The sequence below is a fragment of the Rhamphochromis sp. 'chilingali' genome (assembly GCF_963969265.1).
Source record: "Rhamphochromis sp. 'chilingali' genome assembly, chromosome: 7".
NCBI classification, from domain to species: Eukaryota; Metazoa; Chordata; class Actinopteri; order Cichliformes; family Cichlidae; genus Rhamphochromis; species Rhamphochromis sp. 'chilingali'.
The window spans coordinates 39,430,906-39,455,749 of record NC_137934.1 but is presented as its reverse complement, the minus strand read 5'-3'; the positions used below and the strand labels follow the sequence as shown (position 1 = coordinate 39,455,749).

Below are 24,844 nucleotides of genomic sequence, written 5' to 3'. Positions count from 1 at the left end.
CTTCCACACTAAACTTTTTCTACAAGCTGCGTGAGCGCACACCAAAGGTAGGGGAGGTGCTCAGGTTCACTGTCATTGATCATAATCGATCGATAGTGAAAAGTCCCCGCTCAATGCTCAGCTCAAATGCACAAATATATACAATTATGAGATATTCATGAAGTATTTTTATTTTATTTTGCCATTTATATATGTTGGCACTAACAGTGCTCAAGACAATACTTATATACTGTCAATATGTGACATATTGAAATCGCGTTTGAATTTGCGCTTGTTTTTTGCTTTCACTTTGCAATCGCACGAACTGTGTATAGAGAGCGACAGCACTGATTGGTGAGTGATGATAATTTGTGCACCAATTCCTCTGACATCGTCTTATCAATCGTTAGCTTACTATGCAAACATGACAAGTGAAATCTCCTGCAGCTTAAACATGTGAGAGGTTGATCGCGCAGAGAATCGCTGAGCGTTATGTGAGTGCGCGTGTAAAAGCAGCAGGATATATATTTTAGTTCTGCTGAGCCAAATAAGACAGGTCAGGGTGAAGAAGTGACAGCCAAAGAAAAGCTTACCATAAAACGGAGAAGTTATGACAAATCAGACTATAAGGCAAAAAGAAAGTGCAGCTTTATGGTTTCATGGACAAAATAATTTCTGTGGCTGCGATATGATGAGCTAAATAACCAGGGCTGCACATAAGTGGTCCGCAGGTGCGCATTCGCTGTCAAAATAAAAAACACGCACAAGGGTTAGGGTTAAATTTAAAAACTGTACTTTTGAGTTAAAATATATATTTATAATTTTAATAAATGACAAATTAAAAAGGCATGAACATTTTTTTTGTATCGAAAAAATATCGAACCGTGACACCAAAGTATCGAACCGAACCGTGAATTTTGTGTATTGTTGCACCCCTAATATATATATATATGTGTGTAATTTTAACAAGAACTTTATTGAACAATCAGTGAGTATACAACATACAAACAGATGAGGTATACAAGTGGAACATAAATATGAACAACCAGCGATTAAAGAAAAAAAGAAAAAAACCCACACCGATAGAGTTGGGAAGCAGGTACCATGCTTGTTACATCAGCTAACAATACTAACTTCCACAACACTCACCAAGACAGTCGGAGGTTAGGTAAAACAGAGCAAATAAATTATTGAGAAATTATAAGAAAATACATTAGGCAGGAAAGGAAAAAGAATAACTGTGGAAGTTCAAATTCACTGGGCTACACGTGCTTTCTTTCTATAGCCTTTGAACCTTGAAAAATATAACCTCATCACAGTAACGCATAATTTTATTATGCATTACATCCAATACTGCTCATACATTTAGTGAGTAACTAGTCACAATAATGCGCACAGATACGATTTATAGATCAGTCAACACATTCCAGCACCTTTAGGCAACTGTTTTTGTGATTTGGTGCTGTAAATAAAACTGAAATCAAGTGAATTTTGACTTAACCTGTGCTGTTAGCTTTTAGCCTGCAAAGCTATCCATTAGCCTTCACTACTGCCTTACAAGTAAATGCTGCCCAAAGAGAGTCCTTCTTGTTGGTATAATAGCTACAATATTATCTATAATATCCATTGCTTGTTCCTAACTAGTTTTATGGCCTTTGTTGTAGAAGCACAGTTCCCACCTTGAAGCAGCCCTCTATAAACATGCATTTATGCAGCTGCGCTACAGTTTTTGCAATATTGCACCCCTAAATAAATCTTTACAGAACTTTGCCTTCACCAGAAACTACTGCCTAGCCCAGGCTGATGTTCTGTAGCTATGGAAACCAAGAATTCCAAAATCTTGTGATGTCATCACCTCGTTGTTATAAGACATTGTTATAAGACACTAAAGATCATAGTTCTCACACACAGCTCATTGCATCTTTGCAGAGTGAAGAGTGAAATCCTGAAACTAAATTAACCTAAATGAATCACACAATGTCAAAGTCTTGGCCAACTTATACTGCACCACGTCCTGTGGATCTGAATAACCCTCTAGGTAAGTCAAATGGGATTCATATGGTAATTATGCATGCTTCTGGGTTTTTATTTGAGGCAACTGAATTTGACTTAAACAAAATCATCTTTTGTTGATTTCAGGACACCAAACAGAGCCTTGCATCTCCACACTGGTGAAGATGACTCCAGATGGAAGAATAGAGGGAAGAAAGAGAAGGGACTTACCTGAAAGACTGGACAAATCCCCCAAAAAAAGCAAAAGCAGTGGAGGTCCAAAACCGGGTCCCAGCCACTTTGTTTCTGGGGAATCCAGTTTGAAATGTAAGTGATAAGACCTGTTTTAGCTGTGACATTATCTTGGCTATGTAGTTTATTTTGTGACTTTAACTGTGTACTTAACGGTCTTTAACTTTGTAGTTGGTTCATTTAGCCTTCTTTGTGTTGATTTTCAGTGTGCAGTTATTGCTTTAATGCACGATTGCCAGACCTTAGAAAGTCAGTAGAAAGCAGTTGACACACAGAGTTGGACTGAAAATGCTTAAAGTCAAACTACTTTTTCCATTTTAGTTGGCCTTCTCATAGTGCCTTCAAGCGACTCTAGTATAATTAAGAGGAGCAACAAACGGAAGAGCACTAGTGACGAATCTGAGGGACCATCCAGCAAAAAAAGCAGGACAACAAGCCCAGAGGAGAGTCCCACCCAGGAACCCTCTGAAACATGTGACTCACCGAGGATATCCGGCACTGACAGAAAAGGTAAGATAATGGCAATATTTCTGAGCTGGATCACAAGATCCTTTAGAATTTGTCCTGGGGTTTGAGATTGGGTTTGATTCCTGTGGGACCAATCGACAATAAGAGACACTCTGGGCAGTAGTGACGTTACCTACCTACTAATCTGCTAAAATGTAGCTGCTATTTACCAATTAATAGAAATGTTATAGCAAAGCTCTATAGGACTGTACCAGCTGTTTTCTGTGTAACAAGTCATAACCTGTATGTTTTTCCTGTGTGTCTGCAGAAGACTTCCTGGAAAAATATCAAGAGCTGGAGGTGCTGGGTCATGGAGGCTTTGCCACCGTGTTTTCTGGAATACGCATAAAAGACAGTTTTCCAGTATGGCTTCTTACATTTGCATTTCACAGATCTTCAGTTTATTCCTGTTTGTACTTCTCTAACCCAGAAAATGTCTTTAATGCAGGTGGCAATCAAACATGTTCAACAGCGCAGACTTGCGCGCACAACAATGGTAAGCGTCTTTTCTTATTCCATCAGGTATTTATTAGGGCTGCCACGATTTGTCGACTAGTCACGATTACGTCGACTATCAAAATCGTCGACGACTGATTTAATAGTCGACGCGTCGTTTGAAGCTTTGTAAGATCACAAAAGACGCAGGAGTAAGTGGCAGGATTTAAGAGTGTAATAACGGACTGAAACAGAAGATGGCAGCATTGCATGTACAAGGATGTCAGCTACCGTTAAACCCCGAAGAAGAAGAAGAAGCAGCTGTGTCCCAGAATTCATAGCGCGGCCCAGCGCAGTTTCCAACAATGGCGGCAGCTAGTTAGTTTTAACTTTACTCTTATTATTCTTTCTGGGTCACAAAATAAACGTTTAACATATTTTCAGGCGAGAATGTAGCTGTGTAAACCTCAAATATCTGCTCAGTTTATCAGGACACCACATATTTTCAAAAGCGCTCCGACGTTTTCGGAGACGTCTGTTACCCACTAGCTCGTTAGCGAGCCGGGGGCTAGGCTCACTAGCGCCGTGAGAACACCGGACTCCCCGCAAATCGTTTTCAAACCCACCGCCGTCTTTCGCTACTCAGGTTAAATATATATGAGTCACTTAGATAACTTAAAATGTTATTGTTTGGCTTTTTTTTTAGTATTTTATTTGTTCCTGAGTAAATCAGTTTGTCTGAGATTAAAGTTATAGTTTTTACACAGCTGAATAAACATCAAGCAGACAACTGATTATCAGAAGTGTGAGATGCTGGAGAATATACTCCAGTGTCCTGTTATATTTTAGATAGCAAGGAGTTTATTAAACTTCACCGAAACAATCTGCAAATTTCATTAAAATTTAATAAACTATCATCTTGTCTTTATTTTTAGTTAGCACAGACCTTAAACACTTAAAGCTGTAAGCTAATGATAGTTATATAAGAGCAGATACTGCTGGTGCAATAAGCTGTAGTTTTACGTCCAATGGATGATCTGATTAGTCGACTAATCGCAAAAATAATCGGTGACTAGTCGACTATCAAAATGATCGTTTGTGGCAGCCCTAGTATTTATATTATTTCAGGCCTTCTCAGGCATCAAGCATAAGGCACGTATTTCCTCCGTGCATGAACCAGACTGGTCTCACAGTTGTGTGTGAAATCGTCAGGAAATATGGTCGAATTCTATGAACAGTGGGTCACCTTATTGTTTAAACTGACATGTTTCAGTGGAAAGAATGCTTTTTAAAGATCAGGTCATTTTGTGACTATTTCAAAACTGTCTGTACGCTGATAGCTACTTTTGTTGAAATTCTGAATACTGACCTGAAGTAACTTTCCTTCTGAAGGATTGGAATGGGAAAAGTACTGATGTTCCCCTGGAGGTGGCGCTACTGATACAAGTTGGGGCTGGACCACATGATACGGAAAGCAGTATAACCCCACTTCTACTTGACTGGTTTGATCTGGAAGATGAGCTTATTATGGTTTTTGAGAAACCAGAAAATTGCATGGACTTAGACAATTACCTCAAAACTACAGATAAACCTCTGTCAGAGACACATGTTAAGGTAAGTGACGAGCATTTGGAGCTTACAGCAGTTTTTCATAGAGAATGTCCTGTGCTCCAAATATGGCTTCCTTTCTTTTAGGTCATAATGAAGCAACTAGTTGACGCAGCCATTACGATGGATAACAAGGGGGTTTTCCACCGAGATATTAAACCACACAACATTCTAATTGAAACATCTTCGGAGGAACCCCGAGTGCGATACATCGATTTTGGCTGTGGAGTCACGTTTACTCCGGGACAAAGGTTCAGGAGGAACGCAGGTATGTTTTCAGCCACAGCGTTGTGCTGTCATGAACTGTCTCCACATCATGTTCCCTCCCCATTAATTCTTCTTATCTTTGTGTTTTAGGAACCAGGATCTACAATAGTCCAGAGTGGTTCATGTACGGCTTCTGCTCTGCAGAATATACTACAGCCTGGCAGCTGGGTGTTGTGATGTACCAGCTGTTACACAACAAGTTACCATTTGACTGCGACTACAAGATCATCAACCAAAACCCACCGATTTTAGCTGACATTTCAAACAGTAAGATTTCTGCCAAAAGGGCTGTTGATATAAGAAAGGTGAAATAACTTTGTGGATAACTTTAACAAGAGTATTTCATTTCTGTAAAGAATGCAGGGATTTTTTGACGGGGTGTCTGAGGAAGCACTACAAGGACCGCTTCACCCTGGAGGATCTTCGGAATCACATGTGGCTCAAATGATTTCTGCGCACCATGAACTAAAAGGTTATGGAGCAAAAGCTCCAACACATCACAAGTCATCAACAAGTCACTTTTCAAATTTAGTAGCAATGTTGCAGTTGCTGTCACGTGGCTCTTTTTTGGTGTTTTCTTTTCCAATCCAGCAGCAAGCAGTCTGAGACCTCCATCTGACCTTCATCTAAATATAGTGTCAAGCGGCGGCTGTGTGAAGGCAAGAGAGGACCCAAATGCACAGCTCTAGACACACGGTGATGACCTCAAAGGCAGGTCTTTATTAACAGGAACATAAGAAGCCATACAATAACTAACCTGGGAGCAACTAAAGCTGAGGCGCTGGGAAGACACGGTAAATGCACACAACCTAGAGGGACGACGCAACACAGAACAAAGGGACACTCTGACATAAATACACAGAAGGTAATGAGAGAAGTGGGAACACACGGGGAACACAGCTGAAGACAATTAGCGAGCAGGGAGGACACGAAACTGAAAATACTGACACCAAGATGTGGACCTTAAACACAACACAGTACACAGAGATGAGCACAGAGAGAGAGAGGCAGAGAAGAAGGATGAATATGGGGGGATGAGGAGAACACAGAACACAAAGGATGGGAACACGGTACCAGAACAAACACCACAATAAAAACATGGACACAGGGGGAATCCAAATACCAAACCAACCAATCCAATGGACATAAGGAACAAAATACAAAACTACAGGAAAACTAAGAACACTGGGTCAAAATGACCCAGGACCATGACATATAGGCTTTTGTAGGCTTGCTTTATGAAAAGTGTCATTGATGAAAATGTAGTGTATATCTGTTATTAACCTCTGTCTCTCTTCCACAGCATGTCTTTATCCTGTCTTCCTTCTCTCACCCCAACCGGTCGCAGCAGATGGCCGCCCCTCCCTGAGCCTGGTTCTGCCGGAGGTTTCTTCCTGTTAAAAGGGAGTTTTTCCTTCCCACTGTCGCCAAAGTGCTTGCTCAAAGGGGGTCATATGATTGTTGGGTTTTTCTCTGTATCTATGAAGCGCCTTGAGGCGACTTTTGTTGTGATTTGGCGCTATATAAATACAATTGAATTGAATTGAATTGGGCAGCACGGTGGCACAGTGGTTAGCACTGTTGCCGCACAGCAAGAAGGTCCTGAGTTCAATTCCAACATCAGGCCGGGGTCTTTCTGTGTGGAGTTTGCATGTTCTCCCCGTGTTTGCGTGGGTTCCCTCTGGGTACTCCGGCTTCCTCCCACCGTCCAAAGACATGCAGCTTGTGGGGATAGGTTAATTGGATAATCCAAATTGCCATTAGGTGTGAATGTGAGTGCGAATGGTTGTCTGTCCCTGTGTGTTGGCCCTGCGACAGACTGGCGACCTGTCCAGGGTGTACCCCGCCTCTCGCCCTATGACAGCTGGGATAGGCTCCAGCGCCCCCCGCGACCCTTGAATTGAATTGAATTGAATTGAAGTGAGGCCATGATGCATTTTATTGTAGCTCATCATCATCCGACCCTGCCCTGAAAATAGCTGAAGAAATGTTGGCATACCGAAAGGTTTGCTTTGGGGGTACTATTTGGTGCCATTTTAAGTTAAAAACTATTAAAAAAAAAAAAAAAAAAAAAGAGTCATATTTTGTGTGATTTTTTCATTACTGTTGTTGTCCCAAGAAGCAAGATGGCGCCTGTGTTTGGCTGTGCCGCTGCCTCCGTCCGTGTGTTTGTTTACTTCATATGTTATGCAAGTGTTCTTGCTACAGCTTTGTCCGATGTCATCTCCCTTCGGATTTATGATCGCCATGCGTTACTGCCGATCAAATCTGCTATGGATAACTTTCAGAGTCAACGATACGACGTTGTTTTCCCACCGCCGCTTGAGCGCGACGCAGCACCCGGTTCACCTCCACTCTTGCCGGTCAGCTCAATTTTGCTTCAGAGGCCTCGTCAGAGGAAGCGGGGGAAGAGAGCCGGCTTTGTTGTCCTGCTCCGTCGTCTTCGGAAAGAGGCAGATCTTCGGGGGCTTTATTCCTGGGCTGCTAGCGGTAAGATCCGCCTGAGACTTGTCGGAGCTGGATTAATCCCCACAACCCACTGTGTTTGAACTGAGCCCTTAGCCCTATATGTGCCTTTAAATGAGCACATTGCCCCAGAAACCTTTGTTTCTCCAAGTACTTGTGTATAAAAAACTATATATTAATGTTTGACCACATTTGGGAATCAGAGCAGAGAGAAGATGACAACAGGTGGCGCCATATTGCCAACTGACTAGTCTTCTTCATAAAATATGATACAAAAGCATGATTACAAATACAATAAATGCTTCTGGATGGCAAATGCTCTGTTCAGTACACACGTTTTACTTTGAACACATAGGTATGCAGCATGCACACAACATGCATTCATCCTTTTTGGTTGAGTCCATGGTGATGGCCTGTGTCTTTCCGAGTTCTCCTCAAACACTTTGGCTTCCCTCTACAATGTTAGGCCTCTTATTAACCTTTGTCATGTCATGCACACATTGCTCAAGAGCTGTTGCCATATTGGATGTGATAACCTGTAGCGATCACATCCAATAACTCATGTGTTGTTTACATACAAATGATCACTGCTTTTTTTTCACTGCTGTGCTGCTGGTTGCAGCAATCACCAGGGATAGAGAATCTTTTTTGTTGCCTTTCAGGTGATTTGGATAGAAGAGGAGCATCACATAAAAGGTAGTATCAGTTCTAAATTATTTGAAATCCAAGTATCTGTTTCAAACAATATTTGACTGTGAGGCTTGGTTACCGGTTGTTGCTGGTTCTCACTGGTTGTCACTAGTTGTTACCGCTTGCTGCTGGTGCAGCAGCACTGACAGCTAACATGGCGGTTAAATCGACACATTTTGCTGCACCCATTTTTAGTTTTAATTGTTTTATGTCAGCTTTTCAGCTCCACCTTCTCCACTTCTTCCACACTAAACTTTTTCTACAAGCTGCGTGAGCGCACACCAAAGGTAGGGGAGGTGCTCAGGTTCACTGTCATTGATCATAATCGATCGATAGTGAAAAGTCCCCGCTCAATGCTCAGCTCAAATGCACAAATATATACAATTATGAGATATTCATGAAGTATTTTTATTTTATTTTGCCATTTATATATGTTGGCACTAACAGTGCTCAAGACAATACTTATATACTGTCAATATGTGACATATTGAAATCGCGTTTGAATTTGCGCTTGTTTTTTGCTTTCACTTTGCAATCGCACGAACTGTGTATAGAGAGCGACAGCACTGATTGGTGAGTGATGATAATTTGTGCACCAATTCCTCTGACATCGTCTTATCAATCGTTAGCTTACTACGCAAACATGACAAGTGAAATCTCCTGCAGCTTAAACATGTGAGAGGTTGATCGCGCAGAGAATCGCTGAGCGTTATGTGAGTGCGCGTGTAAAAGCAGCAGGATATATATTTTAGTTCTGCTGAGCCAAATAAGACAGGTCAGGGTGAAGAAGTGACAGCCAAAGAAAAGCTTACCACAAAACGGAGAAGTTATGACAAATCAGACTATAAGGCAAAAAGAAAGTGCAGCTTTATGGTTTCATGGACAAAATAATTTCTGTGGCTGCGATATGATGAGCTAAATAACCAGGGCTGCACATAAGTGGTCCGCAGGTGCGCATTCGCTGTCAAAATAAAAAACACGCACAAGGGTTAGGGTTAAATTTAAAAACTGTACTTTTGAGTTAAAATATATATTCATAATTTTAATAAATGACAAATTAAAAAGGCATGAACATTTTTTTTGTATCGAAAAAATATCGAACCGTGACACCAAAGTATCGAACCGAACCGTGAATTTTGTGTATTGTTGCACCCCTAATATATATATATATGTGTGTAATTTTAACAAGAACTTTATTGAACAATCAGTGAGTATACAACATACAAACAGATGAGGTATACAAGTGGAACATAAATATGAACAACCAGCGGTTAAAGAAAAAAAGAAAAAAACCCACACCGATAGAGTTGGGAAGCAGGTACCATGCTTGTTACATCAGCTAACAATACTAACTTCCACAACACTCACCAAGACAGTCGGAGGTTAGGTAAAACAGAGCAAATAAATTATTGAGAAATTATAAGAAAATACATTAGGCAGGAAAGGAAAAAGAATAACTGTGGAAGTTCAAATTCACTGGGCTACACGTGCTTTCTTTCTATAGCCTTTGAACCTTGAAAAATATAACCTCATCACAGTAACGCATAATTTTATTATGCATTACATCCAATACTGCTCATACATTTAGTGAGTAACTAGTCACAATAATGCGCACAGATACGATTTATAGATCAGTCAACACATTCCAGCACCTTTAGGCAACTGTTTTTGTGATTTGGTGCTGTAAATAAAACTGAAATCAAGTGAATTTTGACTTAACCTGTGCTGCTAGCTTTTAGCCTGCAAAGCTATCCATTAGCCTTCACTACTGCCTTACAAGTAAATGCTGCCCAAAGAGAGTCCTTCTTGTTGGTATAATAGCTACAATATTATCTATAATATCCATTGCTTGTTCCTAACTAGTTTTATGGCCTTTGTTGTAGAAGCACAGTTCCCACCTTGAAGCAGCCCTCTATAAACATGCATTTATGCAGCTGCGCTACAGTTTTTGCAATATTGCACCCCTAAATAAATCTTTACAGAACTTTGCCTTCACCAGAAACTACTGCCTAGCCCAGGCTGATGTTCTGTAGCTATGGAAACCAAGAATTCCAAAATCTTGTGATGTCATCACCTCGTTGTTATAAGACATTGTTATAAGACACTAAAGATCATAGTTCTCACACACAGCTCATTGCATCTTTGCAGAGTGAAGAGTGAAATCCTGAAACTAAATTAACCTAAATGAATCACACAATGTCAAAGTCTTGGCCAACTTATACTGCACCACGTCCTGTGGATCTGAATAACCCTCTAGGTAAGTCAAATGGGATTCATATGGTAATTATGCATGCTTCTGGGTTTTTATTTGAGGCAACTGAATTTGACTTAAACAAAATCATCTTTTGTTGATTTCAGGACACCAAACAGAGCCTTGCATCTCCACACTGGTGAAGATGACTCCAGATGGAAGAATAGAGGGAAGAAAGAGAAGGGACTTACCTGAAAGACTGGACAAATCCCCCAAAAAAAGCAAAAGCAGTGGAGGTCCAAAACCGGGTCCCAGCCACTTTGTTTCTGGGGAATCCAGTTTGAAATGTAAGTGATAAGACCTGTTTTAGCTGTGACATTATCTTGGCTATGTAGTTTATTTTGTGACTTTAACTGTGTACTTAACGGTCTTTAACTTTGTAGTTGGTTCATTTAGCCTTCTTTGTGTTGATTTTCAGTGTGCAGTTATTGCTTTAATGCACGATTGCCAGACCTTAGAAAGTCAGTAGAAAGCAGTTGACACACAGAGTTGGACTGAAAATGCTTAAAGTCAAACTACTTTTTCCATTTTAGTTGGCCTTCTCATAGTGCCTTCAAGCGACTCTAGTATAATTAAGAGGAGCAACAAACGGAAGAGCACTAGTGACGAATCTGAGGGACCATCCAGCAAAAAAAGCAGGACAACAAGCCCAGAGGAGAGTCCCACCCAGGAACCCTCTGAAACATGTGACTCACCGAGGATATCCGGCACTGACAGAAAAGGTAAGATAATGGCAATATTTCTGAGCTGGATCACAAGATCCTTTAGAATTTGTCCTGGGGTTTGAGATTGGGTTTGATTCCTGTGGGACCAATCGACAATAAGAGACACTCTGGGCAGTAGTGACGTTACCTACCTACTAATCTGCTAAAATGTAGCTGCTATTTACCAATTAATAGAAATGTTATAACAAAGCTCTATAGGACTGTGCCAGCTGTTTTCTGTGTAACAAGTCATAACCTGTATGTTTTTCCTGTGTGTCTGCAGAAGACTTCCTGGAAAAATATCAAGAGCTGGAGGTGCTGGGTCATGGAGGCTTTGCCACCGTGTTTTCTGGAATACGCATAAAAGACAGTTTTCCAGTATGGCTTCTTACATTTGCATTTCACAGATCTTCAGTTTATTCCTGTTTGTACTTCTCTAACCCAGAAAATGTCTTTAATGCAGGTGGCAATCAAACATGTTCAACAGCGCAGACTTGCGCGCACAACAATGGTAAGCGTCTTTTCTTATTCCAGCAGGTATTTATTAGGGCTGCCACGATTTGTCGACTAGTCACGATTACGTCGACTATCAAAATCGTCGACGACTGATTTAATAGTCGACGCGTCGTTTGAAGCTTTGTAAGATCACAAAAGACGCAGGAGTAAGTGGCAGGATTTAAGAGTGTAATAACGGACTGAAACAGAAGATGGCAGCACTGCATGTACAAGGATGCCAGCTGCCGTTAAACCCCGAAGAAGAAGAAGAAGCAGCTGTGTCCCAGAATTCATAGCGCAGCCCAGCGCAGTTTCCAACAATGGCGGCAGCTAGTTAGTTTTAACTTTACTCTTATTATTCTTTCTGGGTCACAAAATAAACGTTTAACATATTTTCAGGCGAGAATGTAGCTGTGTAAACCTCAAATATCTGCTCAGTTTATCAGGACACCACATATTTTCAAAAGCGCTCCGACGTTTTCGGAGACGTCTGTTACCCACTAGCTCGTTAGCGAGCCGGGGGCTAGGTTCACTAGCGCCGTGAGAACACCGGACTCCCCGCAAATCGTTTTCAAACCCACCGCCGTCTTTCGCTACTCAGGTTAAATATATATGAGTCACTTAGATAACTTAAAATGTTATTGTTTGGCTTTTTCTTTAGTATTTTATTTGTTCCTGAGTAAATCAGTTTGTCTGAGATTAAAGTTATAGTTTTTACACAGCTGAATAAACATCAAGCAGACAACTGATTATCAGAAGTGTGAGATGCTGGAGAATATACTCCAGTGTCCTGTTATATTTTAGATAGCAAGGAGTTTATTAAACTTCACCGAAACAATCTGCAAATTTCATTAAAATTTAATAAACTATCATCTTGTCTTTATTTTTAGTTAGCACAGACCTTAAACACTTAAAGCTGTAAGCTAATGATAGTTATATAAGAGCAGATACTGCTGGTGCAATAAGCTGTAGTTTTACGTCCAATGGATGATCTGATTAGTCGACTAATCGCAAAAATAATCGGTGACTAGTCGACTATCAAAATGATCGTTTGTGGCAGCCCTAGTATTTATATTATTTCAGGCCTTCTCAGGCATCAAGCATAAGGCACGTATTTCCTCCGTGCATGAACCAGACTGGTCTCACAGTTGTGTGTGAAATCGTCAGGAAATATGGTCGAATTCTATGAACAGTGGGTCACCTTATTGTTTAAACTGACATGTTTCAGTGGAAAGAATGCTTTTTAAAGATCAGGTCATTTTGTGACTATTTCAAAACTGTCTGTACGCTGATAGCTACTTTTGTTGAAATTCTGAATACTGACCTGAAGTAACTTTCCTTCTGAAGGATTGGAATGGGAAAAGTACTGATGTTCCCCTGGAGGTGGCGCTACTGATACAAGTTGGGGCTGGACCACATGATACGGAAAGCAGTATAACCCCACTTCTACTTGACTGGTTTGATCTGGAAGATGAGCTTATTATGGTTTTTGAGAAACCAGAAAATTGCATGGACTTAGACAATTACCTCAAAACTACAGATAAACCTCTGTCAGAGACACATGTTAAGGTAAGTGACGAGCATTTGGAGCTTACAGCAGTTTTTCATAGAGAATGTCCTGTGCTCCAAATATGGCTTCCTTTCTTTTAGGTCATAATGAAGCAACTAGTTGACGCAGCCATTACGATGGATAACAAGGGGGTTTTCCACCGAGATATTAAACCACACAACATTCTAATTGAAACATCTTCGGAGGAACCCCGAGTGCGATACATCGATTTTGGCTGTGGAGTCACGTTTACTCCGGGACAAAGGTTCAGGAGGAACGCAGGTATGTTTTCAGCCACAGCGTTGTGCTGTCATGAACTGTCTCCACATCATGTTCCCTCCCCATTAATTCTTCTTATCTTTGTGTTTTAGGAACCAGGATCTACAATAGTCCAGAGTGGTTCATGTACGGCTTCTGCTCTGCAGAATATACTACAGCCTGGCAGCTGGGTGTTGTGATGTACCAGCTGTTACACAACAAGTTACCATTTGACTGCGACTACAAGATCATCAACCAAAACCCACCGATTTTAGCTGACATTTCAAACAGTAAGATTTCTGCCAAAAGGGCTGTTGATATAAGAAAGGTGAAATAACTTTGTGGATAACTTTAACAAGAGTATTTCATTTCTGTAAAGAATGCAGGGATTTTTTGACGGGGTGTCTGAGGAAGCACTACAAGGACCGCTTCACCCTGGAGGATCTTCGGAATCACATGTGGCTCAAATGATTTCTGCGCACCATGAACTAAAAGGTTATGGAGCAAAAGCTCCAACACATCACAAGTCATCAACAAGTCACTTTTCAAATTTAGTAGCAATGTTGCAGTTGCTGTCACGTGGCTCTTTTTTGGTGTTTTCTTTTCCAATCCAGCAGCAAGCAGTCTGAGACCTCCATCTGACCTTCATCTAAATATAGTGTCAAGCGGCGGCTGTGTGAAGGCAAGAGAGGACCCAAATGCACAGCTCTAGACACACGGTGATGACCTCAAAGGCAGGTCTTTATTAACAGGAACATAAGAAGCCATACAATAACTAACCTGGGAGCAACTAAAGCTGAGGCGCTGGGAAGACACGGTAAATGCACACAACCTAGAGGGACGACGCAACACAGAACAAAGGGACACTCTGACATAAATACACAGAAGGTAATGAGAGAAGTGGGAACACACGGGGAACACAGCTGAAGACAATTAGCGAGCAGGGAGGACACGAAACTGAAAATACTGACACCAAGATGTGGACCTTAAACACAACACAGTACACAGAGATGAGCACAGAGAGAGAGAGGCAGAGAAGAAGGATGAATATGGGGGGATGAGGAGAACACAGAACACAAAGGATGGGAACACGGTACCAGAACAAACACCACAATAAAAACATGGACACAGGGGGAATCCAAATACCAAACCAACCAATCCAATGGACATAAGGAACAAAATACAAAACTACAGGAAAACTAAGAACACTGGGTCAAAATGACCCAGGACCATGACATATAGGCTTTTGTAGGCTTGCTTTATGAAAAGTGTCATTGATGAAAATGTAGTGTATATCTGTTATTAACCTCTGTCTCTCTTCCACAGCATGTCTTTATCCTGTCTTCCTTCTCTCACCCCAACCGGTCGCAGCAGATGGCCGCCCCTCCCTGAGCCTGGTTCTGCCGGAGGTTTCTTCCTGTTAAAAGGGAGTTTTTCCTTCCCACTGTCGCCAAAGTGCTTGCTCAAAGGGGGTCATATGATTGTTGGGTTTTTCTCTGTATCTATGAAGCGCCTTGAGGCGACTTTTGTTGTGATTTGGCGCTATATAAATACAATTGAATTGAATTGAATTGGGCAGCACGGTGGCACAGTGGTTAGCACTGTTGCCGCACAGCAAGAAGGTCCTGAGTTCAATTCCAACATCAGGCCGGGGTCTTTCTGTGTGGAGTTTGCATGTTCTCCCCGTGTTTGCGTGGGTTCCCTCCGGGTACTCCGGCTTCCTCCCACCGTCCAAAGACATGCAGCTTGTGGGGATAGGTTAATTGGATAATCCAAATTGCCATTAGGTGTGAATGTGAGTGCGAATGGTTGTCTGTCCCTGTGTGTTGGCCCTGCGACAGACTGGCGACCTGTCCAGGGTGTACCCCGCCTCTCGCCCTATGACAGCTGGGATAGGCTCCAGCGCCCCCCGCGACCCTTGAATTGAATTGAATTGAAGTGAGGCCATGATGCATTTTATTGTAGCTCATCATCATCCGACCCTGCCCTGAAAATAGCTGAAGAAATGTTGGCATACCGAAAGGTTTGCTTTGGGGGTACTATTTGGTGCCATTTTAAGTTAAAAACTATTAAAAAAAAAAAAAAAAAGAGTCATATTTTGTGTGATTTTTTCATTACTGTTGTTGTCCCAAGAAGCAAGATGGCGCCTGTGTTTGGCTGTGCCGCTGCCTCCGTCCGTGTGTTTGTTTACTTCATATGTTATGCAAGTGTTCTTGCTACAGCTTTGTCCGATGTCATCTCCCTTCGGATTTATGATCGCCATGCGTTACTGCCGATCAAATCTGCTATGGATAACTTTCAGAGTCAACGATACGACGTTGTTTTCCCACTGCCGCTTGAGCGCGACGCAGCACCCGGTTCACCTCCACTCTTGCCGGTCAGCTCAATTTTGCTTCAGAGGCCTCGTCAGAGGAAGCGGGGGAAGAGAGCCGGCTTTGTTGTCCTGCTCCGTCGTCTTCGGAAAGAGGCAGATCTTCGGGGGCTTTATTCCTGGGCTGCTAGCGGTAAGATCCGCCTGAGACTTGTCGGAGCTGGATTAATCCCCACAACCCACTGTGTTTGAACTGAGCCCTTAGCCCTATATGTGCCTTTAAATGAGCACATTGCCCCAGAAACCTTTGTTTCTCCAAGTACTTGTGTATAAAAAACTATATATTAATGTTTGACCACATTTGGGAATCAGAGCAGAGAGAAGATGACAACAGGTGGCGCCATATTGCCAACTGACTAGTCTTCTTCATAAAATATGATACAAAAGCATGATTACAAATACAATAAATGCTTCTGGATGGCAAATGCTCTGTTCAGTACACACGTTTTACTTTGAACACATAGGTATGCAGCATGCACACAACATGCATTCATCCTTTTTGGTTGAGTCCATGGTGATGGCCTGTGTCTTTCCGAGTTCTCCTCAAACACTTTGGCTTCCCTCTACAATGTTAGGCCTCTTATTAACCTTTGTCATGTCATGCACACATTGCTCAAGAGCTGTTGCCATATTGGATGTGATAACCTGTAGCGATCACATCCAATAACTCATGTGTTGTTTACATACAAATGATCACTGCTTTTTTTTCACTGCTGTGCTGCTGGTTGCAGCAATCACCAGGGATAGAGAATCTTTTTTGTTGCCTTTCAGGTGATTTGGATAGAAGAGGAGCATCACATAAATGGTAGTATCAGTTCTAAATTATTTGAAATCCAAGTATCTGTTTCAAACAATATTTGACTGTGAGGCTTGGTTACCGGTTGTTGCTGGTTCTCACTGGTTGTCACTAGTTGTTACCGCTTGCTGCTGGTGCAGCAGCACTGACAGCTAACATGGCGGTTAAATCGACACATTTTGCTGCACCCATTTTTAGTTTTAATTGTTTTATGTCAGCTTTTCAGCTCCACCTTCTCCACTTCTTCCACACTAAACTTTTTCTACAAGCTGCGTGAGCGCACACCAAAGGTAGGGGAGGTGCTCAGGTTCACTGTCATTGATCATAATCGATCGATAGTGAAAAGTCCCCGCTCAATGCTCAGCTCAAATGCACAAATATATACAATTATGAGATATTCATGAAGTATTTTTATTTTATTTTGCCATTTATATATGTTGGCACTAACAGTGCTCAAGACAATACTTATATACTGTCAATATGTGACATATTGAAATCGCGTTTGAATTTGCGCTTGTTTTTTGCTTTCACTTTGCAATCGCACGAACTGTGTATAGAGAGCGACAGCACTGATTGGTGAGTGATGATAATTTGTGCACCAATTCCTCTGACATCGTCTTATCAATCGTTAGCTTACTACGCAAACATGACAAGTGAAATCTCCTGCAGCTTAAACATGTGAGAGGTTGATCGCGCAGAGAATCGCTGAGCGTTATGTGAGTGCGTGTGTAAAAGCAGCAGGATATATATTTTAGTTCTGCTGAGCCAAATAAGACAGGTCAGGGTGAAGAAGTGACAGCCAAAGAAAAGCTTACCACAAAACGGAGAAGTTATGACAAATCAGACTATAAGGCAAAAAGAAAGTGCAGCTTTATGGTTTCATGGACAAAAGAATTTCTGTGGCTGCGATATGATGAGCTAAATAACCAGGGCTGCACATAAGTGGTCCGCAGGTGCGCATTCGCTGTCAAAATAAAAAACACGCACAAGGGTTAGGGTTAAATTTAAAAACTGTACTTTTGAGTTAAAATATATATTCATAATTTTAATAAATGACAAATTAAAAAGGCATGAACATTTTTTTTGTATCGAAAAAATATCGAACCGTGACACCAAAGTATCGAACCGAACCGTGAATTTTGTGTATTGTTGCACCCCTAATATATATATATATGTGTGTAATTTTAACAAGAACTTTATTGAACAATCAGTGAGTATACAACATACAAACAGATGAGGTATACAAGTGGAACATAAATATGAACAACCAGCGATTAAAGAAAAAAAGAAAAAAACCCCACACCGATAGAGTTGGGAAGCAGGTACCATGCTTGTTACATCAGCTAACAATACTAACTTCCACAACACTCACCAAGACAGTCGGAGGTTAGGTAAAACAGAGCAAATAAATTATTGAGAAATTATAAGAAAATACATTAGGCAGGAAAGGAAAAAGAATAACTGTGGAAGTTCAAATTCACTGGGCTACACGTGCTTTCTTTCTATAGCCTTTGAACCTTGAAAAATATAACCTCATCACAGTAACGCATAATTTTATTATGCATTACATCCAATACTGCTCATACATTTAGTGAGTAACTAGTCACAATAATGCTCACAGATACGATTTATAGATCAGTCAACACATTCCAGCACCTTTAGGCAACTGTTTTTGTGATTTGGTGCTGTAAATAAAACTGAAATCAAGTGAATTTTGACTTAACCTGTGCTGCTAGCTTTTAGCCTGCAAAGCTATCCATTAGCCTTCACTACTGCCTTACAAGTAAATGCTGCCCAAAGAGAGTCCTTCTTGTTGGTATAATAGCTACAATATTATCTATAATATCCATTGCTTGTTCCTAACTAGTTTTATGGCCTTTGTTGTAGAAGCACAGTTCCCACCTTGAAGCAGCCCTCTATAAACATGCATTTATGCAGCTGCGCTACAGTTTTTGCAATATTGCACCCCTAAATAAATCTTTACAGAACTTTGCCTTCACCAGAAACTACTGCCTAGCCCAGGCTGATGTTCTGTAGCTATGGAAACCAAGAATTCCAAAATCTTGTGATGTCATCACCTCGTTGTTATAAGACATTGTTATAAGACACTAAAGATCATAGTTCTCACACACAGCTCATTGCATCTTTGCAGAGTGAAGAGTGAAATCCTGAAACTAAATTAACCTAAATGAATCACACAATGTCAAAGTCTTGGCCAACTTATACTGCACCACGTCCTGTGGATCTGAATAACCCTCTAGGTAAGTCAAATGGGATTCATATGGTAATTATGCATGCTTCTGGGTTTTTATTTGAGGCAACTGAATTTGACTTAAACAAAATCATCTTTTGTTGATTTCAGGACACCAAACAGAGCCTTGCATCTCCACACTGGTGAAGATGACTCCAGATGGAAGAATAGAGGGAAGAAAGAGAAGGGACTTACCTGAAAGACTGGACAAATCCCCCAAAAAAAGCAAAAGCAGTGGAGGTCCAAAACCGGGTCCCAGCCACTTTGTTTCTGGGGAATCCAGTTTGAAATGTAAGTGATAAGACCTGTTTTAGCTGTGACATTATCTTGGCTATGTAGTTTATTTTGTGACTTTAACTGTGTACTTAACGGTCTTTAACTTTGTAGTTGGTTCATTTAGCCTTCTTTGTGTTGATTTTCAGTGTGCAGTTATTGCTTTAATGCACGATTGCCAGACCTTAGAAAGTCAGTAGAAAGCAGTTGACACACAGAGTTGGACTGAAAATGCTTAAAGTCAAACTACTTTTTCCATTTTAGTTGGCCTTCTCATAGTGCCTTCAAGCGACTCTAGTATAATTAAGAGGAGCAACAAACGGAAGAGCACTAGTGACGAATCTGAGGGACCATCCAGCAAAAAAAGCAGGACAACAAGCCCAGAGGAGAGTCCCACCCAGGAACCCTCTGAAACATGTGACTCACCGAGGATATCCGGCACTGACAGAAAAGGTAAGATAATGGCAATATTTCTGAGCTGGATCACAAGATCCTTTAGAATTTGTCCTGGGGTTTGAGATTGGGTTTGATTCCTGTGGGACCAATCGACAATAAGAGACACTCTGGGCAGTAGTGACGTTACCTACCTACTAATCTGCTAAAATGTAGCTGCTATTTACCAATTAATAGAAATGTTATAGCAAAGCTCTATAGGACTGTACCAGCTGTTTTCTGTGTAACAAGTCATAACCTGTATGTTTTTCCTGTGTGTCTGCAGAAGACTTCCTGGAAAAATATCAAGAGCTGGAGGTGCTGGGTCATGGAGGCTTTGCCACCGTGTTTTCTGGAATACGCATAAAAGACAGTTTTCCAGTATGGCTTCTTACATTTGCATTTCACAGATCTTCAGTTTATTCCTGTTTGTACTTCTCTAACCCAGAAAATGTCTTTAATGCAGGTGGCAATCAAACATGTTCAACAGCGCAGACTTGCGCGCACAACAATGGTAAGCGTCTTTTCTTATTCCAGCAGGTATTTATTAGGGCTGCCACGATTTGTCGACTAGTCACGATTACGTCGACTATCAAAATCGTCGACGACTGATTTAATAGTCGACGCGTCGTTTGAAGCTTTGTAAGATCACAAAAGACGCAGGAGTAAGTGGCAGGATTTAAGAGTGTAATAACGGACTGAAACAGAAGATGGCAGCATTGCATGTACAAGGATGTCAGCTACCGTTAAACCCCGAAGAAGAAGAAGAAGCAGCTGTGTCCCAGAATTCATAGCGCGGCCCAGCGCAGTTTCCAACAATGGCGGCAGCTAGTTAGTTTTAATATTACTCTTATTATTCTTTCTGGGTCACAAAATAAACGTTTAACATATTTTCAGGCGAGAATGTAGCTGTGTAAACCTCAAATATCTGCTCAGTTTATCAGGACACCACATATTTTCAAAAGCGCTCCGACGTTTTCGGAGACGTCTGTTACCCACTAGCTCGTTAGCGAGCCGGGGGCTAGGCTCACTAGCGCCGTGAGAACACCGGACTCCCCGCAAATCGTTTTCAAACCCACCGCCGTCTTTCGCTACTCAGGTTAAATATATATGAGTCACTTAGATAACTTAAAATGTTATTGTTTGGCTTTTTCTTTAGTATTTTATTTGTTCCTGAGTAAATCAGTTTGTCTGAGATTAAAGTTATAGTTTTTACACAGCTGAATAAACATCAAGCAGACAACTGATTATCAGAAGTGTGAGATGCTGGAGAATATACTCCAGTGTCCTGTTATATTTTAGATAGCAAGGAGTTTATTAAACTTCACCGAAACAATCTGCAAATTTCATTAAAATTTAATAAACTATCATCTTGTCTTTATTTTTAGTTAGCACAGACCTTAAACACTTAAAGCTGTAAGCTAATGATAGTTATATAAGAGCAGATACTGCTGGTGCAATAAGCTGTAGTTTTACGTCCAATGGATGATCTGATTAGTCGACTAATCGCAAAAATAATCGGTGACTAGTCGACTATCAAAATGATCGTTTGTGGCAGCCCTAGTATTTATATTATTTCAGGCCTTCTCAGGCATCAAGCATAAGGCACGTATTTCCTCCGTGCATGAACCAGACTGGTCTCACAGTTGTGTGTGAAATCGTCAGGAAATATGGTCGAATTCTATGAACAGTGGGTCACCTTATTGTTTAAACTGACATGTTTCAGTGGAAAGAATGCTTTTTAAAGATCAGGTCATTTTGTGACTATTTCAAAACTGTCTGTACGCTGATAGCTACTTTTGTTGAAATTCTGAATACTGACCTGAAGTAACTTTCCTTCTGAAGGATTGGAATGGGAAAAGTACTGATGTTCCCCTGGAGGTGGCGCTACTGATACAAGTTGGGGCTGGACCACATGATACGGAAAGCAGTATAACCCCACTTCTACTTGACTGGTTTGATCTGGAAGATGAGCTTATTATGGTTTTTGAGAAACCAGAAAATTGCATGGACTTAGACAATTACCTCAAAACTACAGATAAACCTCTGTCAGAGACACATGTTAAGGTAAGTGACGAGCATTTGGAGCTTACAGCAGTTTTTCATAGAGAATGTCCTGTGCTCCAAATATGGCTTCCTTTCTTTTAGGTCATAATGAAGCAACTAGTTGACGCAGCCATTACGATGGATAACAAGGGGGTTTTCCACCGAGATATTAAACCACACAACATTCTAATTGAAACATCTTCGGAGGAACCCCGAGTGCGATACATCGATTTTGGCTGTGGAGTCACGTTTACTCCGGGACAAAGGTTCAGGAGGAACGCAGGTATGTTTTCAGCCACAGCGTTGTGCTGTCATGAACTGTCTCCACATCATGTTCCCTCCCCATTAATTCTTCTTATCTTTGTGTTTTAGGAACCAGGATCTACAATAGTCCAGAGTGGTTCATGTACGGCTTCTGCTCTGCAGAATATACTACAGCCTGGCAGCTGGGTGTTGTGATGTACCAGCTGTTACACAACAAGTTACCATTTGACTGCGACTACAAGATCATCAACCAAAACCCACCGATTTTAGCTGACATTTCAAACAGTAAGATTTCTGCCAAAAGGGCTGTTGATATAAGAAAGGTGAAATAACTTTGTGGATAACTTTAACAAGAGTATTTCATTTCTGTAAAGAATGCAGGGATTTTTTGACGGGGTGTCTGAGGAAGCACTACAAGGACCGCTTCACCCTGGAGGATCTTCGGAATCACATGTGGCTCAAATGATTTCTGCGCACCATGAACTAAAAGGTTATGGAGCAAAAGCTCCAACACATCACAAGTCATCAACAAGTCACTTTTCAAATTTAGTAGCAATGTTGCAGTTGCTGTCACGTGGCTCTTTTTTGGTGTTTTCTTTTCCAATCCAGCAGCAAGCAGTCTGAGACCTCCATCTGACCTTCATCTAAATATAGTGTCAAGCGGCGGCTGTGTGAAGGCAAGAGAGGACCCAAATGCACGGCTCTAGACACACGGTGATGACCTCAAAGGCAGGTCTTTATTAACAGGAACATAAGAAGCCATACAATAACTAACCTGGGAGCAACTAAAGCTGAGGCGCTGGGAAGACACGGTAAATGCACACAACCTAGAGGGACGACGCAACACAGAACAAAGGGACACTCTGACATAAATACACAGAAGGTAATGAGAGAAGTGGGAACACACGGGGAACACAGCTGAAGACAATTAGCGAGCAGGGAGGACACGAAACTGAAAATACTGACACCAAGATGTGGACCTTAAACACAACACAGTACACAGAGATGAGCACAGAGAGAGAGAGGCAGAGAAGAAGGATGAATATGGGGGGATGAGGAGAACACAGAACACAAAGGATGGGAACACGGTACCAGAACAAACACCACAATAAAAACATGGACACAGGGGGAATCCAAATACCAAACCAACCAATCCAATGGACATAAGGAACAAAATACAAAACTACAGGAAAACTAAGAACACTGGGTCAAAATGACCCAGGACCATGACATATAGGCTTTTGTAGGCTTGCTTTATGAAAAATGTCATTGATGAAAATGTAGTGTATATCTGTTATTAACCTCTGTCTCTCTTCCACAGCATGTCTTTATCCTGTCTTCCTTCTCTCACCCCAACCGGTCGCAGCAGATGGCCCCGCCCCTCCCTGAGCCTGGTTCTGCCGGAGGTTTCTTCCTGTTAAAAGGGAGTTTTTCCTTCCCACTGTCGCCAAAGTGCTTGCTCAAAGGGGGTCATATGATTGTTGGGTTTTTCTCTGTATCTATGAAGTGCCTTGAGGCGACTTTTGTTGTGATTTGGCGCTATATAAACAAAATTGAATTGAATTGAATTGAGGCCATGATGCATTTTATTGTAGCTCATCATCATCCGACCCTGCCCTGAAAATAGCTGAAGAAATGTTGGCATACCGAAAGGTTTGCTTTGGGGGTACTATTTGGTGCCATTTTAAGTTAACAACTATTAAAAACAAAAAAAAAAAGAGTCATATTTTGTGTGATTTTTTTATTACTGTTGTTGTCCCAAGAAGCAAGATGGCGCCTGTGTTTGGCTGTGCCGCTGCCTCCGTCCATGTGTTTGTTTACTTCATATGTTATGCAAGTGTTCTTGCTACAGCTTTGTCCGATGTCATCTCCCTTCGGATTTATGATCGCCATGCGTTACTGGCGATCAAATCTGCTATGGATAACTTTCAGAGTCAACGATACGACGTTGTTTTCCCACCGCCGCTTGAGCGCGACGCAGCACCCGGTTCACCTCCACTCTTGCCGGTTAGCTCAATTTTGCTTCAGAGGCCTCGTCGGAGGAAGCGGGGGAAGAGAGCCGGCTTTGTTGTCCTGCTCCGTCGTCTTCGGAAAGAGGCAGATCTTCGGGGGCTTTATTCCTGGGCTGCTAGCGGTAAGATCCGCCTGAGACTTGTCGGAGCTGGATTAATCCCCACAACCCACTGTGTTTACCACCCAAGCTTCCACCTAAAAGTATGGAAAGCAATGCCTCATCGCGGCAGGAACCCTGTTTTGCTGCGCAGCTTACCGCATAGTACGAACTCTGTTCCTGGAAACTCTACCCCTGTCCCGGTGGGTCGCAGCGTTAAATGGATTTTAATTAATGCGCGCTCAATTGCCAACAAGTCTTATATCTTAAATGACTTGTTCTGTGCGGAGAAGCTTGATTTTATGTTTATCTTTGAGACGTGGCAGCGTGAGAATGAAGTCTCACATCTTTTAGAGCTGTGTCCCACTGACTGTTCATTTCTCTGTGTGCCTCGGATATCTGGACGAGGAGGTGGAACAGCGGTAATTTTCAAAAAGACATTCTTATGCCAGATGATCTCCTCAAGCTGTTACAACTCTTTTGAGATGATTGTGATAAAAATTGGACGAGAACAGCCCATATACGGCATTTTAATTTATCGTCCACCTGGGTCTGCTGCAGCTTTTCTGTCAGACCTACAAGAATTTTTAACTTCCACGATTAAACTGGGCGAGGTCATCATTGTTGGTGACTTCAACATTCATGCAGAGGACTCATCAAATAGTACCACTAAGGAGTTCCTGAGCATTATGGACTCTTTTAATTTTGTTCAACATGTATCAGGTCCTACTCACACAGCTGGGCATACTCTGGACTTTGTCTACACCTGTGGTGTTTCCCTTGACCACATGAACTTAAATGATGTTTCTTTTAGCGATCATAAGTCAGTCTTTTTTAATGTATTGTTC

At 41.5% G+C, this 24,844-nt stretch overlaps 3 protein-coding genes across 3 annotated transcripts; all 3 read left to right on the top strand.

Annotated features, from left to right (window-relative positions):
• The first annotated feature begins 1,845 nt into the window (after nucleotides 1–1,845).
• On the top strand, nucleotides 1,846–7,499 carry LOC308399636 (serine/threonine-protein kinase pim-2-like). Its single transcript, XM_080886999.1, has 10 exons — nucleotides 1,846–2,017; nucleotides 2,119–2,298; nucleotides 2,545–2,733; nucleotides 2,999–3,093; nucleotides 3,179–3,226; nucleotides 4,558–4,779; nucleotides 4,861–5,041; nucleotides 5,131–5,307; nucleotides 5,397–5,834; nucleotides 7,329–7,499. Exons 1-9 carry the CDS (start codon nucleotides 1,945–1,947, stop codon nucleotides 5,486–5,488), a joined length of 1,257 nt encoding a protein of 418 aa, XP_080743125.1. The 5' UTR covers nucleotides 1,846–1,944; the 3' UTR covers nucleotides 5,489–5,834; nucleotides 7,329–7,499.
• A 2,782-nt stretch (nucleotides 7,500–10,281) lies between these two features.
• LOC308399671 (serine/threonine-protein kinase pim-2-like) lies at nucleotides 10,282–14,781 on the top strand. The gene is made up of 9 exons (XM_080887034.1): nucleotides 10,282–10,453; nucleotides 10,555–10,734; nucleotides 10,981–11,169; nucleotides 11,435–11,529; nucleotides 11,615–11,662; nucleotides 12,994–13,215; nucleotides 13,297–13,477; nucleotides 13,567–13,743; nucleotides 13,833–14,781. The coding sequence occupies exons 1-9, from the start codon at nucleotides 10,381–10,383 to the stop codon at nucleotides 13,922–13,924; spliced, it is 1,257 nt and encodes a 418-aa protein (XP_080743160.1). The 5' UTR covers nucleotides 10,282–10,380; the 3' UTR covers nucleotides 13,925–14,781.
• Nucleotides 14,782–18,709: 3,928 nt separating this feature from the next.
• LOC308400107 (serine/threonine-protein kinase pim-2-like) lies at nucleotides 18,710–22,516 on the top strand. The gene is made up of 9 exons (XM_080887608.1): nucleotides 18,710–18,881; nucleotides 18,983–19,162; nucleotides 19,409–19,597; nucleotides 19,863–19,957; nucleotides 20,043–20,090; nucleotides 21,422–21,643; nucleotides 21,725–21,905; nucleotides 21,995–22,171; nucleotides 22,261–22,516. Exons 1-9 carry the CDS (start codon nucleotides 18,809–18,811, stop codon nucleotides 22,350–22,352), a joined length of 1,257 nt encoding a protein of 418 aa, XP_080743734.1. The 5' UTR covers nucleotides 18,710–18,808; the 3' UTR covers nucleotides 22,353–22,516.
• The last annotated feature ends 2,328 nt before the right edge of the window (nucleotides 22,517–24,844 follow it).

What these genes read in the sequence shown, in the direction of transcription:
- LOC308399636 (XM_080886999.1), top strand. Translation starts at nt 1,945, where the DNA reads ATGAATCACACAATGTCAAAGTCTTGGCCAACTTATACTGCACCACGT. An exon ending in GACTTGCGCGCACAACAATG is followed by an intron (nt 3,227 to 4,557) that starts GTAAGCGTCTTT and finishes TTCCTTCTGAAG; the next exon opens with GATTGGAATGGGAAAAGTAC. An exon ending in AAGGTTCAGGAGGAACGCAG is followed by an intron (nt 5,042 to 5,130) that starts GTATGTTTTCAG and finishes TTTGTGTTTTAG; the next exon opens with GAACCAGGATCTACAATAGT.
- LOC308400107 (XM_080887608.1), top strand. Translation starts at nt 18,809, where the DNA reads ATGAATCACACAATGTCAAAGTCTTGGCCAACTTATACTGCACCACGT. An exon ending in GACTTGCGCGCACAACAATG is followed by an intron (nt 20,091 to 21,421) that starts GTAAGCGTCTTT and finishes TTCCTTCTGAAG; the next exon opens with GATTGGAATGGGAAAAGTAC. An exon ending in AAGGTTCAGGAGGAACGCAG is followed by an intron (nt 21,906 to 21,994) that starts GTATGTTTTCAG and finishes TTTGTGTTTTAG; the next exon opens with GAACCAGGATCTACAATAGT.
- LOC308399671 (XM_080887034.1), top strand. Translation starts at nt 10,381, where the DNA reads ATGAATCACACAATGTCAAAGTCTTGGCCAACTTATACTGCACCACGT. An exon ending in TGGGGAATCCAGTTTGAAAT is followed by an intron (nt 10,735 to 10,980) that starts GTAAGTGATAAG and finishes TTTCCATTTTAG; the next exon opens with TTGGCCTTCTCATAGTGCCT. An exon ending in TGTCAGAGACACATGTTAAG is followed by an intron (nt 13,216 to 13,296) that starts GTAAGTGACGAG and finishes CCTTTCTTTTAG; the next exon opens with GTCATAATGAAGCAACTAGT.